Below are 13,364 nucleotides of genomic sequence, written 5' to 3'. Positions count from 1 at the left end.
ACTCAGTCGTGTCCTACTCTTTGCGATCCCATGAATCGCAGCACACCAGGCCTCCCTGTCCATCACCAACTCCTGGAGTTCACTCAGACTCACGTCCATCGAGTCAGTGATGCCATCCAGCCATCTCATCCTCTGTCGTCCCCTTCTCCTCCTGCCCCCAATCTCTCCCAGCATAAGAGTCTTTTCCAGTGAGTCAACTCTTCGTATGAGGTGGCCAAAGTACTGGAGTTTCAGCCTTAGCATCATTCCTTCCAAAGAAATCCCAGGGCTGATCTCTTTCAGTATGGACTGGTTGGATCTCCTTGCAGTCCAAGGGACTCTCAAGAGTCTTCTCCAACACCACAGTTCAAAAGCATCAATTCTTCGTTGCTCAGCTTTATTCACAGTCCAACTCTCACATCCATACATGACCACTGGAAAAACCATAGCCCTGACTAGACAGACCTTTGTTGGCAAAGTAATGTCTCTGCTTTTCAATATGCTATCTAGGTTGGTCATAACTTTCCTTCCAAGAAGTAAGCATCTTTTAATTTCATGGCTGCAGTCACCATCTGTGGTGATTTTGGAGCCCAGAAAATAAAGTCTGCCACTGTTTCCACTGTTTCCCCATCTATTTCCCATGAAGTGATGGGACCAGATGCCATGATCTTTGTTTTCTGAATGTTGAGCTTTAAGCCAACTTTTTCACTCTCCACTTTCACTTTCATCAAGAGGCTTTTTAGTTCTTCTTCACTTTCTGCCATTATTTCTATTAGTTATGCCTAAATTATGGATGATTTCTGAGGCTTTAGTTTGTATAAAATTTTATAAGTTAATTAAGATAAATTTATCAATTCCTATCTTAGTATTGTGGAAAGTAACATAGCTTTCATGTCAGACAGCCTCAGATTCCAGTATTGGCTCTATTTGTATTAGGTGAGTTGCTTTGGGCAAATTGTTTTAACTTATCTGAGCCTGTTTCCTAACTTAAAAGTGAAATTATATAGTATTGTATACCTTTACCAAGTTGTTGGGAGGATGGAGTAAGATGAGTAGGTAAAACACAGTGTATGCTTGTGCATATATATCCTTTTCTCCATCTTATGGTACAATTTCTTATTGTCTTTTTTCTTTTGACCTGCTTTTTTTTTTTTTTTTTTTTTGTAACTGTGATTATGAAGGTTGTGATAAGGGTAATGGTGACCCATAAAGGGAGAAGTGTGGGGAATTTGATTGGAAACTGGCCAGGAAAAGGACTCTTTTTGCATAAAGTTCTGAAACATTGGTCCCTAATACAGGATGACTTTTTTCAGTTTTAAAAAATAGTGGGTTTCTGGGCTTCCCTGGTGGCTCAGTGGTAAAGAACCTGCCTGCTAGTGCAGGAGACGAGGATTCGACCCCTAGTCTGGGAAGATCCCACATCTGCAGAGCAACTAAGCCCCTGTGCTACTACTGTTGAGCCTGTGCTCTAGAGCCTGGGGGTCACAGCTGTTGAACCCATGCATGTCCTAGAGCCTGTGCTCCGCAACAGGAGAAGCCACCGCAGTAAGAAGCCTCTACACTGCGACTGGAGAGTAGCCCCTGCTGGCCCCAACCAGGGAAGACCCAGCACAGCCATAAATAAAATAAATATTTTTTTAAAAATAGTGGAATTCTACAAGCTATTGATATACGCAGCGAAAAAATTGCTGTGTATATATTAAATGGTCAAGGAATTATTCTGAGTGAAAAAGAACCCAATCCTAAAAAGGCTACCTACTATATGATTGCATTTACATAACATTCTTGAAGTGACAACATTTTGGAAATGGTGGGTAGAATAATGATTGCCAGGGGCTATGATGGAGGAGGGGAGGGGTGGTTGTAAACATGAGGAATCCTTGTGTTAGAAACGTTGAATATGGTGGTGGATGCATGAGCCTACGTAGGTGACAGAAATACTGCAAACACAGAAATAAGTACAAATAAAACTGGGGACAAAGAAGTGAGATTGGTAGTTTGTATTTTTGTCAGTATCCCTGTTATGATTTTTTTTTTCTATAGTTTTGCAAGATATCATCACTGGGGGAGACTGGATAAAGCCTGCAAGGGATCTCTGTATTATTTCTTACAGCTGCGTGTGAATTTACAATTATCTCCATAAAAAAATAGTTGGGTTCTATTTGGTACTAAATGTATATGTGGACTCTATGAACTTTTTTTATATCCGAGAAAATAAACTGTTAAAGCAACATTTACCTGTTACTCTAAATAACCCCCAACTTCCCTGTTGGACATCTATCTTGTAAAATGCCCCTCTGAATCTTTTGTTCCCATGAAATACACTTAATGAAGAGGAACATGGCAACCTATGAATTTATTAAAATAGGAAACAGGAGATATTTCTCAGGCTGTCAAACTCTATTGGGCAGTGCCAGACATTTTTTTCACTTAATTCTCACCACAACCCTGTGAATAGGTACTGTTCTTATCTGTTTCCCATAAGCAAGCAGAGGATTGAGTTTTAAAAAGTGGTAATATGATCTTCCTCTTTACCATCCTAGGGAATCAAGAGTTTTAGAAGCATTGCCCTTAGTAATTTTTAAAAATTGTGGCAAAATACACATAACATAAAATTTACCATCTTGGGCTTCCTTGGAGGCTCAGTGGTAAGGAATCTACTGAGTGGAAGAATCTACATGGCATGGAGCAGCTAAGCCCATGGGCCACACCTACTGAGCCTGTGCTTTAGAGCCCAGGAACCGCAACTACTGAGCCCATGCACTGTAAGTACTGAAGTCTATGCGTCTAGAGCCCATGCTCTGCAATGAGAGAGGCCACTGTAATGAGAAGCCCATGAAAGGCTATGAAGAGTAGCCCCTGTTCACTGCAAGTAGAGAAGAGTTCTCGCAGCAACAACGACCCAACACAGCCAAAAACACATAAAAAATCAAAAGAATTTATCATCCTAACCATTTTAAGTGTACAGTTTAATAGTGTTAGGTATATTCACACTGTTGTGTGACCAATTTCCAGACTGTTTTTCTTGTAGAAATAGAACTCTACACTCATTAAATGAAAACTCCTCATTTCTCTTCGTCTAGCCCCTGGCAGGCACCATTAGACTTTTGGTTTGTATGAATTTGGCTAGTCTAGATACGTCACGTAAATGAAACCATAGACCATTTCTCTTTTTGTTACTGGCTTGTTTCACTAGGCATAATTCCAGGTTTCATCCATGTTGTAACATGTGTCAGAATTTCCGTTCTTAAAGAGTGATGAATATTCCAGTGCATACATATTCCAAATGTATATGCCACATTTGTTTTTCTGGCCATCGGTTGATGGACAGTTGGGTTGCTTCCACCTTATAGCCTTTGTGAATAATGGTGCTATGAATGTGGGTGTACAAATCTCTCTTTGGGACCCTGCTTTCAGTTTACTTGGTTATATACCTGGAAGTGAGATTGCCAGATCATGCCATTGCTCTCATTTGAAAGCCATTTAGATATCAGCCGTGTTCTTAGGGTATGTCTTTGGCTGCTTACTCCTTTTGTCTCTGAATTGGAGATGACAAGGTAGAAATTAACACAGGGTTGTGGTAATGGGTTTAAGTGCAGAGCAGGGTTTCTTCCTTTTAAACGGTAACTACCAAAGATGCAGGAGGTTAGTGAAAGACTTAATAGAACTTTATCATGTAAGATCATATATTTGATTTTAAAAAGTGTTTTGTGAAACATGTTATTTATTACAACTATTTTATTTAGTTGGGAATATTTCCAGTCATTGTGAATGCCCTTCTTAAAAGGAAAATCTTTTCTGTTTTAGGTTAATACAAAAGCTGAACCAGCAGACAATATTACAAGTTTCCTGTGGCAACTGGCATTGCTTGGCTCTTGCAGCTGGTAATGTAACATTAAAATCTATGCTAGTGTTGGGTTAATTTGGGAACCATTTCTCTTCGTATTTTAATGTGATGTTATGTAACCAGATACATTTAACTAGTTAAGGTCTATGCATTCCTGTTGGACAGCGACAGTTTTGAGATAGCCCTTGTGTAGCTCATACTTTTCTCAGGGTGTAGATGATGAAAAAGATGGTTATCACTGCTGTTCCACCTCTCTCGGGGAAAATCAGCAGGAGGCAAGACTGTTCATCAGTGTACTTGAACAGAGGGTTGGTTTTTCTTAGCTACAACTCATATGGCTATTCCACCATGCTGCTGCTGCTGCTGCTGAGTCGCTTCAGTCGTGTCCGACTCTGTGCGACCCCATAGACAGCAGCCCACCAGGCTCCCCTGTCCCTGGGATTCTCCAGGCAAGAACACTGGAGTGGGTTGCCATTTCCTTTTCCAATGCATGAAAGTGAAAAGTGAAAGTGAAGTCGCTCAGTTGTGTCCGACTCTAGCAACCCCATGGACTGCAGCCCACCAGGCTCCTCCGTCCATGGGATTTGCCAGGCAAAAGTACTGGAGTGGGGTGCCATTGCCTTCTCCATATTCCACCATAAAGCACCCAAATAAATGAAGAAGGTGAAGTTAGGAAAACCTAAGCCAACATATGCTGCTATATTCTGTTAGGATAAATTTGTGGGGAAGTCAGTACTAACACATCCTGCTTGGTTCTCTGTGGTGTTGTCCAGGTCATAGCTGGACCCTGTGAAGTTCCGGTCTCTTGTAGTCCTGGTATGGTCAGAACTACTTCCCTTTGCTTAGTGGATCTAAGCCTGATAATTGGCCTATTCAACACTGAACTGATTTAAACATTTAGTTTTTCCTTTGCATAAATATTAATAGCCTTTGAAGGGTGTTGATCTCTGTGTTGTCATGACAAGTGGGAGTTCTGATTGTGAGAGTCTCACACCATGCAGTGTGTCTGCTTCCTTGCTCTTGGGTATGTGTTGTGGTGGGGGGTGGGGTGGGCAACTAACAAATGAGCCCTACGGGAACTCCATTGTTCTAATAAGTTTATATTTGTGAATGAAACTTGTATCTTTCTGGTAATACCAGTTATCTTCTTCTGATTTCAGATGGCCAGTTCTTCACGTGGGGGAGAAACAGCCATGGGCAGTTGGGCCTGGGGAAGGAGTTCCCTTCCCAAGCCAGTCCACAGAGGGTGAGGTCCCTGGAGGGGATCCCGCTGGCGCAGGTGGTCGCAGGAGGGGCCCACAGCTTTGCCCTGTCACTCTCAGGAGCTGTATTTGGCTGGGGGATGAATAATGCAGGGCAGCTCGGGCTCAGTGATGAGAAAGGTGGGTGAAGTCTTCACGTGGCCCTCTTAACTTCATTTGTTTAGTATGTGCTTCCCGAGGAGCTTCTGTGTCCTCGCCCTGTGTCAGGCACTGAGGGTGCAGCAAGGACCAAAACAGATAATACCCTTGACTTAGTGGAGACTGCATGCTAATGGGCAGACACAGACAACAAACCAGTATGTGTACAGTGGAAACAGTGACAGATTTTGTTTTCTTGGGCTCCAAAATCACTGTGGATGGTGACTGCAGCCATGAAATTAAAAGACACTTACTCCTAGGAAGGAAAGTTACGACCAACCTAGACAGCATATTAAAAAGCAGAGACATTACTTTGCTGACAAAGGTCCATCTAGTCAAAGCTGTGGTTTTTCCAGTAGTCATGTATGGACGTGAGAGTTGGACCATAAAGAAGGCTGAGCACTGAAGAATTAATGCTTTTGAACTGTGGTGTTGGAGAAGACTCTTGAGACTCCCTTTGACAGCAAAGAGATCAAACCAGTCAATTGTAAAGGAAATCAACCCTGAATATTCATTGGAAGGACTGATGCTGAAGCTCCAATACTTTGGCCACCTGAGGCGAAGAACTGAGTCATTGGAAAAGACTCTGATGCTGGGAAAGATTGAAGGCAGGGGGAGAAGGGGGTGACAGAGGATGAGATGGTTAGATGGCATCACTGACTCAATGGACATGAGTTTGAGCAAGCTCCAGGAGCTGGTGAAGGACTGGGAACCTGGCATGCTGCAGTCCATGGGGTCTCAAGGAGTCAAACAGGACTGAGCATCTGAACAGCAACAAATGTATGCAGTATGTCAGAGGCTTTGAGAGGAAAGTTTCCTATTTTATATAAGGTACCCAGGGAGGGCCTCTTGAATAAGGTGTTCAGCAGAGCCCTGTAGGAAGTCCAGTAGAAGAGGAGGTATTTAGAGGAGCTGGGTGAAAACTGTTCCAGTCAGAGGTAACAGGGTGTGCAGAGGCTCTGATGTGGGAGGAATCATGGTAGGCTTGGGGATGCGATGAGCAGGAAGAGGAGTCCAAAGCTGGAGCTCTGAGAGGAAGGGAGGCCCTGCAGTGTAGGGCCTGGAAGGACAGGGTAAGGATTTTGGCTTCTCTCAGTGAAAAAGGAAGACACTGAGGGTGTTGAGAACAGTAATCTGTCTTGACTTTGCCTAGAATCGGTCCACGGGGAAGCTAGAAGACCACTTTGGAGGCTGTGGGAATAAAGATGGATTTTGAATATATTCTGAAGGTGGGGCCAGTTGGTTTTCCTCATTGTTGGATGTACTTTGAAATAAAGAGAGGAAAAAGTGGAAGGGTAAAGCTACATTTATGAAATGAGGAAAACTGTATGGGGAAGTAGGGAGGAAGGTGGGCAGAGTCGGGGATTGTGGGGAATTAGGCTTTAAATATGTTAAAAATGAGATGTCTATTAGACATCCAAGTGGAGGTTCAGGCAGCAAGCTGAAGAGGAGAATCAGGAATCAGGGGGCCCAAAATTGAGGCTAAAAGAACTGTGCATATTTCATCTCAAAGACAGATGATACTGACTTTTTGGTATTTCTCTTTTTCTAGATCGAGAGTCTCCTTGCCATGTGAAGCTCCTGCGAACACAGAAAGTCGTCTATATCAGTTGTGGAGAAGAACATACAGCAGTGCTTACAAAAGTAAGGAACTTCAGTATTCTGGTTTGTTCTGTGGTACTTTTATAATAAGGATGAGTATCATTACTTGATTATTTTTGATAAGGTCTTTTATAGAGAGTAGGAATAGTGTATAAACATAAAAATAGTTCAATATATATAACCTTGAAATACATATAGAAATATTCTTTGTTCCTAAGCTGGAATCAACATTGCAGGTAGAGATACCAATAACCTCAGATATGCAGATGATACTACGCTTATGGCAGAAAGTGAAGAGTGAGTAAAGAGCCTCTTGATGAAGGTGAAAGAGGAGAGTGAAAAAACTGTCTTAAAACTCAGCATTAAAAAAATGAAGATCATGGCATCTGGTCCTATCACTTCATGGTAAATAGATGGGGATACAATGGAAACAGTGAGAAACTTTATTTTTTGGGCTCCAAAATCACTGTGGATGATGACTACAGCCATGAAATTAAAAGATACTTGCTCCTTGAAAGAAAAGCGATGACAAACCTAGACAGCATATTAAAAAGCAGAGATATTACTTTGCCAACAAAGATCCATCTAGTCAAAGCTATGGTTTTTCCAGTAGTCATGTATGCATGTGAGAGTTGGACCATAAATAAAGCTGGGCACCGAAGAATTGATGCCTTCCAACTGTCGTGCTGAAGAAGACTCTTGAGAGACTCCCTTTGACAGCAGAGAGATCAAACCAGTCAATTGTAAAGGAAATCAATCCTGAATATTCATTGGAAGGACTGATGCTGAAGCTGAAGCTCCAATACTTTGACCACCTCATGGGAAGAGCCAAATCATCGGAAAAGATCCTGATGCTGGCAACGACTGAAGGCAGGGTGAGATGGTTGGATGGCATCACTGACACAATGAACATGAGTTTGAGCAAACCCTGGAAAATGGTGAAGGATAGGGAAGCTTGGAGGGCAGCAGTCCATGGGGTCACAAAGAATTGGACGTGACTGAGCGACTGAATGACGAAAAAAGAAAGAGCAATGTAATTAATGTTTTAAAATTATTCAACCTATTTCTTTTGCTTCTAAGACAGTCACATCTGGAGAGAATGAAAAAGTATTTTTGTGTTGAACAAACTGTTAAAGATTTACTTTAATAAAATGCTTTAGTATTTGTAAGTACAGCTGCTAAAAAAAATCTTAGGAGTCTGTGGAGTATGTAATTTCTTACATATGAATGGTCATGTAAAGTTCATCTCATTTCACCTACCTTTTTCTTCTTTTTTTGTATTCCTGTTTATTAACATTGTTGTACTTTTAAACTACTTTTAAAATTTATATATAGATGACACACATTCCCTTGAGCAATACTGTCTTTGTTCCATAAAGATGTAGTCTTAAATTCTTTTTTAAAAATTCTCTTTTCTATTTAGAGAACATTCCAAAGAAGTGATTTGTCTAAGAGTCAAGTGGGCATAGTGTTCTTGTACAGACTGTTGTGATATTAATGTTGTATACAGAAGTTAGAGGAGTGTATCCAAACTCAGAGACACAGTGCACTTATGTGGTGTTTGCTCCTTGTTAGAGTGGAGGTGTGTTTACCTTTGGTGCTGGTTCCTGTGGGCAACTTGGACATGATTCTATGAATGATGAGGTCAATCCAAGAAGAGTTCTGGAGCTGATGGGCAGTGAAGTCACTCAAATTGCTTGTGGCAGGTGAGTGCTCCTAAGAACTTCCTTAGATCTATTAAGACTCAGAAATGGATCTTGTCTTTGTAGTGATGTGGCTACTCCTAACCAGTGTTGTTTTAAGAAATCTACTGCATGCATACCTATGGTGAAAATTTGGAGAGAGTTCAATCTGAGCGGGGTGTGGCAAGGAAGGGTTTTAGAGAAGCAGAGCTACATGGGGCCAGTATAGTTCTTTGGGGATAAAGAATAGCATGACATGAGGGAGACATGTAGAAAGGAAAGTGAGAGAGCCTCAAAGAAATCTTGGAAATTTTGCTGATTTTCCCCACCTCTTTCTGTTCATCCCCAATGCAGTAGGCCCTTAAACTCTTTCCAGGTCTTATCACCATCCCAATGACCTAGGGTATCAGTGAAGGGCAGTATTATGAAGATCCAGGACTGCAAAAATAAGCACATGTAAACATGAGGGGGTAGGCTTCTGGGGTCTCCTGTAGGAATTGCTGTGCTCACGTATGGTTGTTAAAAGTCAGTGTGTGTATTCATTCATTATCAGTAGAAACAATGCTGTTGGGTTAATTCACATTGTTTTCCCCTAGACAACACACCCTAGCCTTTGTGCCTTCTTCTGGACTCATCTATGCATTTGGTTGTGGAGCCAGAGGTCAGTTAGGAACTGGACACACTTGTAACGTCAAGTGCCCTTCTCCTGTGAAAGGTTACTGGGCTGCCCACAGTGGCCAGCTTTCAGCCAGAGCTGGTAAGAGTGATGCTTATTGGAATTTAATGGTGTTTTAAGTGCTAAAAACACTTGTTATAGAACATGTATTATTTTATTTTTTAACCTTGAGGTCTTTTGGAGGGAATAAATACAAGATATTCTAAAAGTCAACAAATATTTGAGCACTTACTAACTACAGTTGAGATTCTAGAGAATAAAGCAAAAATTCTATTTTGGCCATAAGGATTTTGATTGTGGTGTATCCATTTTATTTACTATTGTTGCTGATAATGAAAGTTCATATTTATTGAAGGCTTAACCAAGTTCCATTACCATGCTAAGCACTGAAAACAACCTTAAAAACTAGTAGTTATTATCCCCATGTTGGAGAGGAGGAAACTGAATCTTATGGAGGTTAAGTAGCTTGCCCGAAATAATGTAGATTCTGGGAACAGAATTTAAACCCAGGCCTGCTTCTTTCTAAAACCTGTGTTCTTTTAAAAATTTTACAGTTTGAAAAAGTTGCACTCTATTTACAGGTATCACAAAATATTGGCTATATTCCCTGTGTTGTACAAAACATCCTTGTAGGCTATCTCACGCTCAGTAGATTGTACCTAGCACCCCCCACAACTCTGTATTGCCCCTCCCCACACTGCCTGCCACTGGTGACCACTAGGTGGTTCTCTGTGAACTTTAAAGCCAGTGCTTTTAATGCTTGAATTCTTGTTACCTTCCGTTTATGATTGCTATTTTGGTCACAATATGACATGATTTTTTTTCATGCCATTTCTATTTCTTAAAGAATAGTTAAGTAACACAGTGTTCATTTCACTGGAAATCAAAATAAGGCAGTTGTTCAGTAAGAGTGACTTGAAGCAATAAATCCAGAAGCTTAAATGGAGATGGAGAGTCATTACAAAGAACTGTGATTTAATAACTGATTTCGGTTTTGAAGTGGCACTATAAAGTGGCACAGTTATGGCTTAATCAGAATTTTAACAGTAACAACCATAAGTACCCTTCTGGAGTATGAGAAACTTAAGTACAGGGCGGGCCTCCCTGATAACCCGGTTGGTAAAGAATCCACCTGCGATGCAGGAGACCCCGGTTCAGAGTCATTTCCTGTTTGTAAACCTGGCATATAGCACAGGGTCTGGCACAAATTTTTCACTCAATAAATATTCATGGAATGAATATATGAGCATCTAAGAATGTAGTGGAACTTGAAATGTAAAATAAACAAGATTTGTTTTGATCATGTTCCCCAAAGTAGAAAAATGGCTAGGTGTCCTCTTATCTATCATTTATAAATTTCTTTTTCTCTAAGGCATTGTACTCATGTTAGGGAAGCATATATTTAAGAAATACACCAATTTTTAAAAACTCCAGTATGTAGGTTAATTTTAAACCACAAAGTTTTCAAAGTTTAATTACAGGATAAAACTTATAATGTAAGTAGGTGAATTTTAATTTGTTATATAAATGCTGGTTTTAGGAACCTTCGTGGTAATTTGGGAGCACAGTGTTCAGGAGAGAGGAAGTTTGAGGTGTGTCTTAAAGGATGGTTTGGAGTTAGCCAGGTAGAGGACAATGGAGGGGTAGGCTGTGGTGAGTACCATGGAACTGCGGGTACCAGGAGCACCTTTCCATCATGCTCTAGGGGGCGCCATTCCTGGAGAACACAGTGTGCTCTGGGCGTGGTAGAAGGGACAGGCATGGAGCTATGCTGCCAAGTCGCTTCAGTCGTGTCCGACTCTGTGCGACCCCATGGACTGCAGCCTACCAGGCTTTTCCGTCCATGGGATTCTCCAGGCAAGAACACTGGAGTGGGTTGCCATTTCCTTCTCCAGTGCATGAAAGTGGAAAGTGAAAGTGAAGTCACTCAGTCGTGTTTGACTCTTAGCGACCCCATGGACTGCAGCCTACCAGGCTCCTCGATTCATGGGGTTTTCCAGGCAACAGTACTGGAGTGGGGTGCCATTGCCTTCTCCCATGGAGCTATGAGGTGCTGCTATTAGAGGAGCCATTAGAATTGAGTGAGACGGTGGTGTGAGAGTGTTGCTGTGGGCACAGTGAGATGGGAGGCAAAGCGGAAGCAGGACATGGAGGTCCATCCATCTGGTGAGCTTCATCTGGAAGTGGCTGCAGACCTCCACACTCAGATGCTGTAAGTGGTGTCTTAGCTGACATTACGGTTTATAGTAGTGACTGTTTTAAACTTCAGTGTCATGACAGAGTTAGAATGAAAAAATAAAAACGAGGTCAGGACTAGCTGGCAGTTGGCAGGAGGAAGAGGGGGTTAGAGTGGAAGATACAGTTTTATATGTTTAGTTTTAACTGAGGTAGAAACAGTCCTGGGAAGAGAGCCAGGAGAGGAGGTTTTTTACTTCTCTGACATAATTAAATGGATAGGAAACCACTCGGAAACATATTTGGAATGTTAGAAAAGGGGATCAAGGAAAAAGTTTAATTGTTGAAAAACATGCTCTTGAAAATTTTTTGACAGATCGCTTTAAATATCATATTGTTAAGCAGATCTTCTCTGGAGGAGACCAGACTTTTGTACTTTGCTCCAAATATGAGGTAAAACTTTCTTTTGACTGTTATCTTGGGGGTGGAATAATGGTGAACCAATATTTATTTTAATAAATAATAATTACATGAGAGAAGCATTATTCTTTGTTTCTACCAGTTTTATATTATTAAAATAAGCTGACAAAACTGAAGTAATCTCCATTTTATTTCCTTGAAGTGCCAATAATTTTCTTGGTATTTAATCACAGAGTTCTACTTTATAACTGAAAATTATTTATTTATATCTAGATGTGTCCCAAAAGAGATTTAAGGAGGCCTCAGAGAATTCATACTAACTTTGGGATTATTTGACTTTCTATTGTTTCCTTCCCTAAGTAGCAGCAAATGCTAGGTATTTGAGAACTCACTGTGCTTGTTTGATGTGATTGAGTATATACTAAATATAAGAGATGCCATTCAGATATCCTTTATTACTTATCGTCTGCTTATAAAACCACACGAAAATTTCCCTCGGGTTGTCTCCTGCATCCCTGTGGTGGGCGAATGACATTCTCTTAGGGTTGGAGGTGAAAGAGAACGTGGGCTAAGTGTCTGTGTTGTTGTTCAGTTGCTAAGTTATGTCCGCCTCTGCGACCAAGTGGACCTCAGCACACCAGGCTCCCCTGTCCTTCAGTATCTCCCAAAGTTTGCTCAGACTCATGCCTGTTGAGTCGGTGATGCTGTCTGTGACAGGGCTTTAATTCATTCCCCTCTTTCTGGATGAGAAAAATCATTCTGAAATGAGCACCACAGGTTTGTTTCCTGTCCTCTACACCCTGCTGCTCTTACGCTCCTCTCCTCTCCCTCTCCCTTCCCTTCAAGCCCTGACCCTTCTTTTATTCAGTCAGCGCTTGGGGAGGATTAGCCATATGTAGTGCATTGATCCTCATCCTCCCCTGGAGGAGCAGGGAAGGGCTGGTGGTGATGACAAAGGAATCAGAGTAGGTTGGGAAGAAAAATGAAGTTCTGTGGACACAAGGTGCCCTGTTAGTGCTGGAAACTCCCCATTACTCTGATACTGTGCCATCTCTCGACACATGATATCCTTGCCTTCTAGTCAGTATCATTCTCTGACTTTGATAGAAAAGGTTGTGGTGGAGTCTGAGGCTGCAGGTTGGATAGCTGATACTGACATTAGATATTATCCAGGTCAGGATGCTGCAGAAGGTTCTGTTGAGTGCAGCCATCTGGACTGAGTTGGAGCTGTTGCTTCAGACCTATTTTAGGCCCAGCTTCAGTGCTTCACAGAGAAACCTTGAGAAAAGCTGAAACTATTCTTCGTTTCTTTAACATGCCAATGAAGCAAAATATGAAAAGCCCTGAATCTTTGTAGGATAGTTACTTTGTGTCCACAAGTAGTACAGTCTGAAGTATTGCTTTCTCTAAGAAAGTGGTTTGGTTAACCAACTTTAATTTTCCTGTGAAATTCAGCATAAAACTTAGTTTCGTTCCTTTTATAAATATGGTATCTGATATATGTAGTTGAATTTTAAATTGAACTGTAATTAACATTGTTGGAACCGGAAACAAAACATTGATGAGAAGGAAGTGAAAGTAGC

The 13,364-nt window shown here is 41.3% G+C and overlaps 1 protein-coding gene across 3 annotated transcripts in view; it reads left to right on the top strand.

Moving 5' to 3' along the window:
• Positions 1–13,364, top strand: part of HERC3 (HECT and RLD domain containing E3 ubiquitin protein ligase 3) — a 200,535-nt gene that overhangs the window by 107,651 nt on the left and 79,520 nt on the right. For all 3 annotated transcript variants that reach the window (XM_010860177.1, XM_010860175.1, XM_010860176.1), the window contains exons 5-10: positions 3,787–3,863; positions 4,987–5,208; positions 6,779–6,870; positions 8,404–8,534; positions 9,107–9,267; positions 11,738–11,814. In XM_010860177.1, the coding sequence (XP_010858479.1) occupies positions 3,787–3,863; positions 4,987–5,208; positions 6,779–6,870; positions 8,404–8,534; positions 9,107–9,267; positions 11,738–11,814 (760 nt within the window). The remainder of the gene's footprint in view (positions 1–3,786; positions 3,864–4,986; positions 5,209–6,778; positions 6,871–8,403; positions 8,535–9,106; positions 9,268–11,737; positions 11,815–13,364) is intronic.

Source organism: Bison bison, unplaced genomic scaffold (genome assembly GCF_000754665.1).
Source record: "Bison bison bison isolate TAMUID 2011002044 unplaced genomic scaffold, Bison_UMD1.0 scf7180017864464, whole genome shotgun sequence".
Lineage (NCBI taxonomy): Eukaryota > Metazoa > Chordata > Mammalia > Artiodactyla > Bovidae > Bison > Bison bison.
Note: the sequence above shows the minus strand (reverse complement) of the source record. Positions and strands in the feature narration are given on the sequence as shown.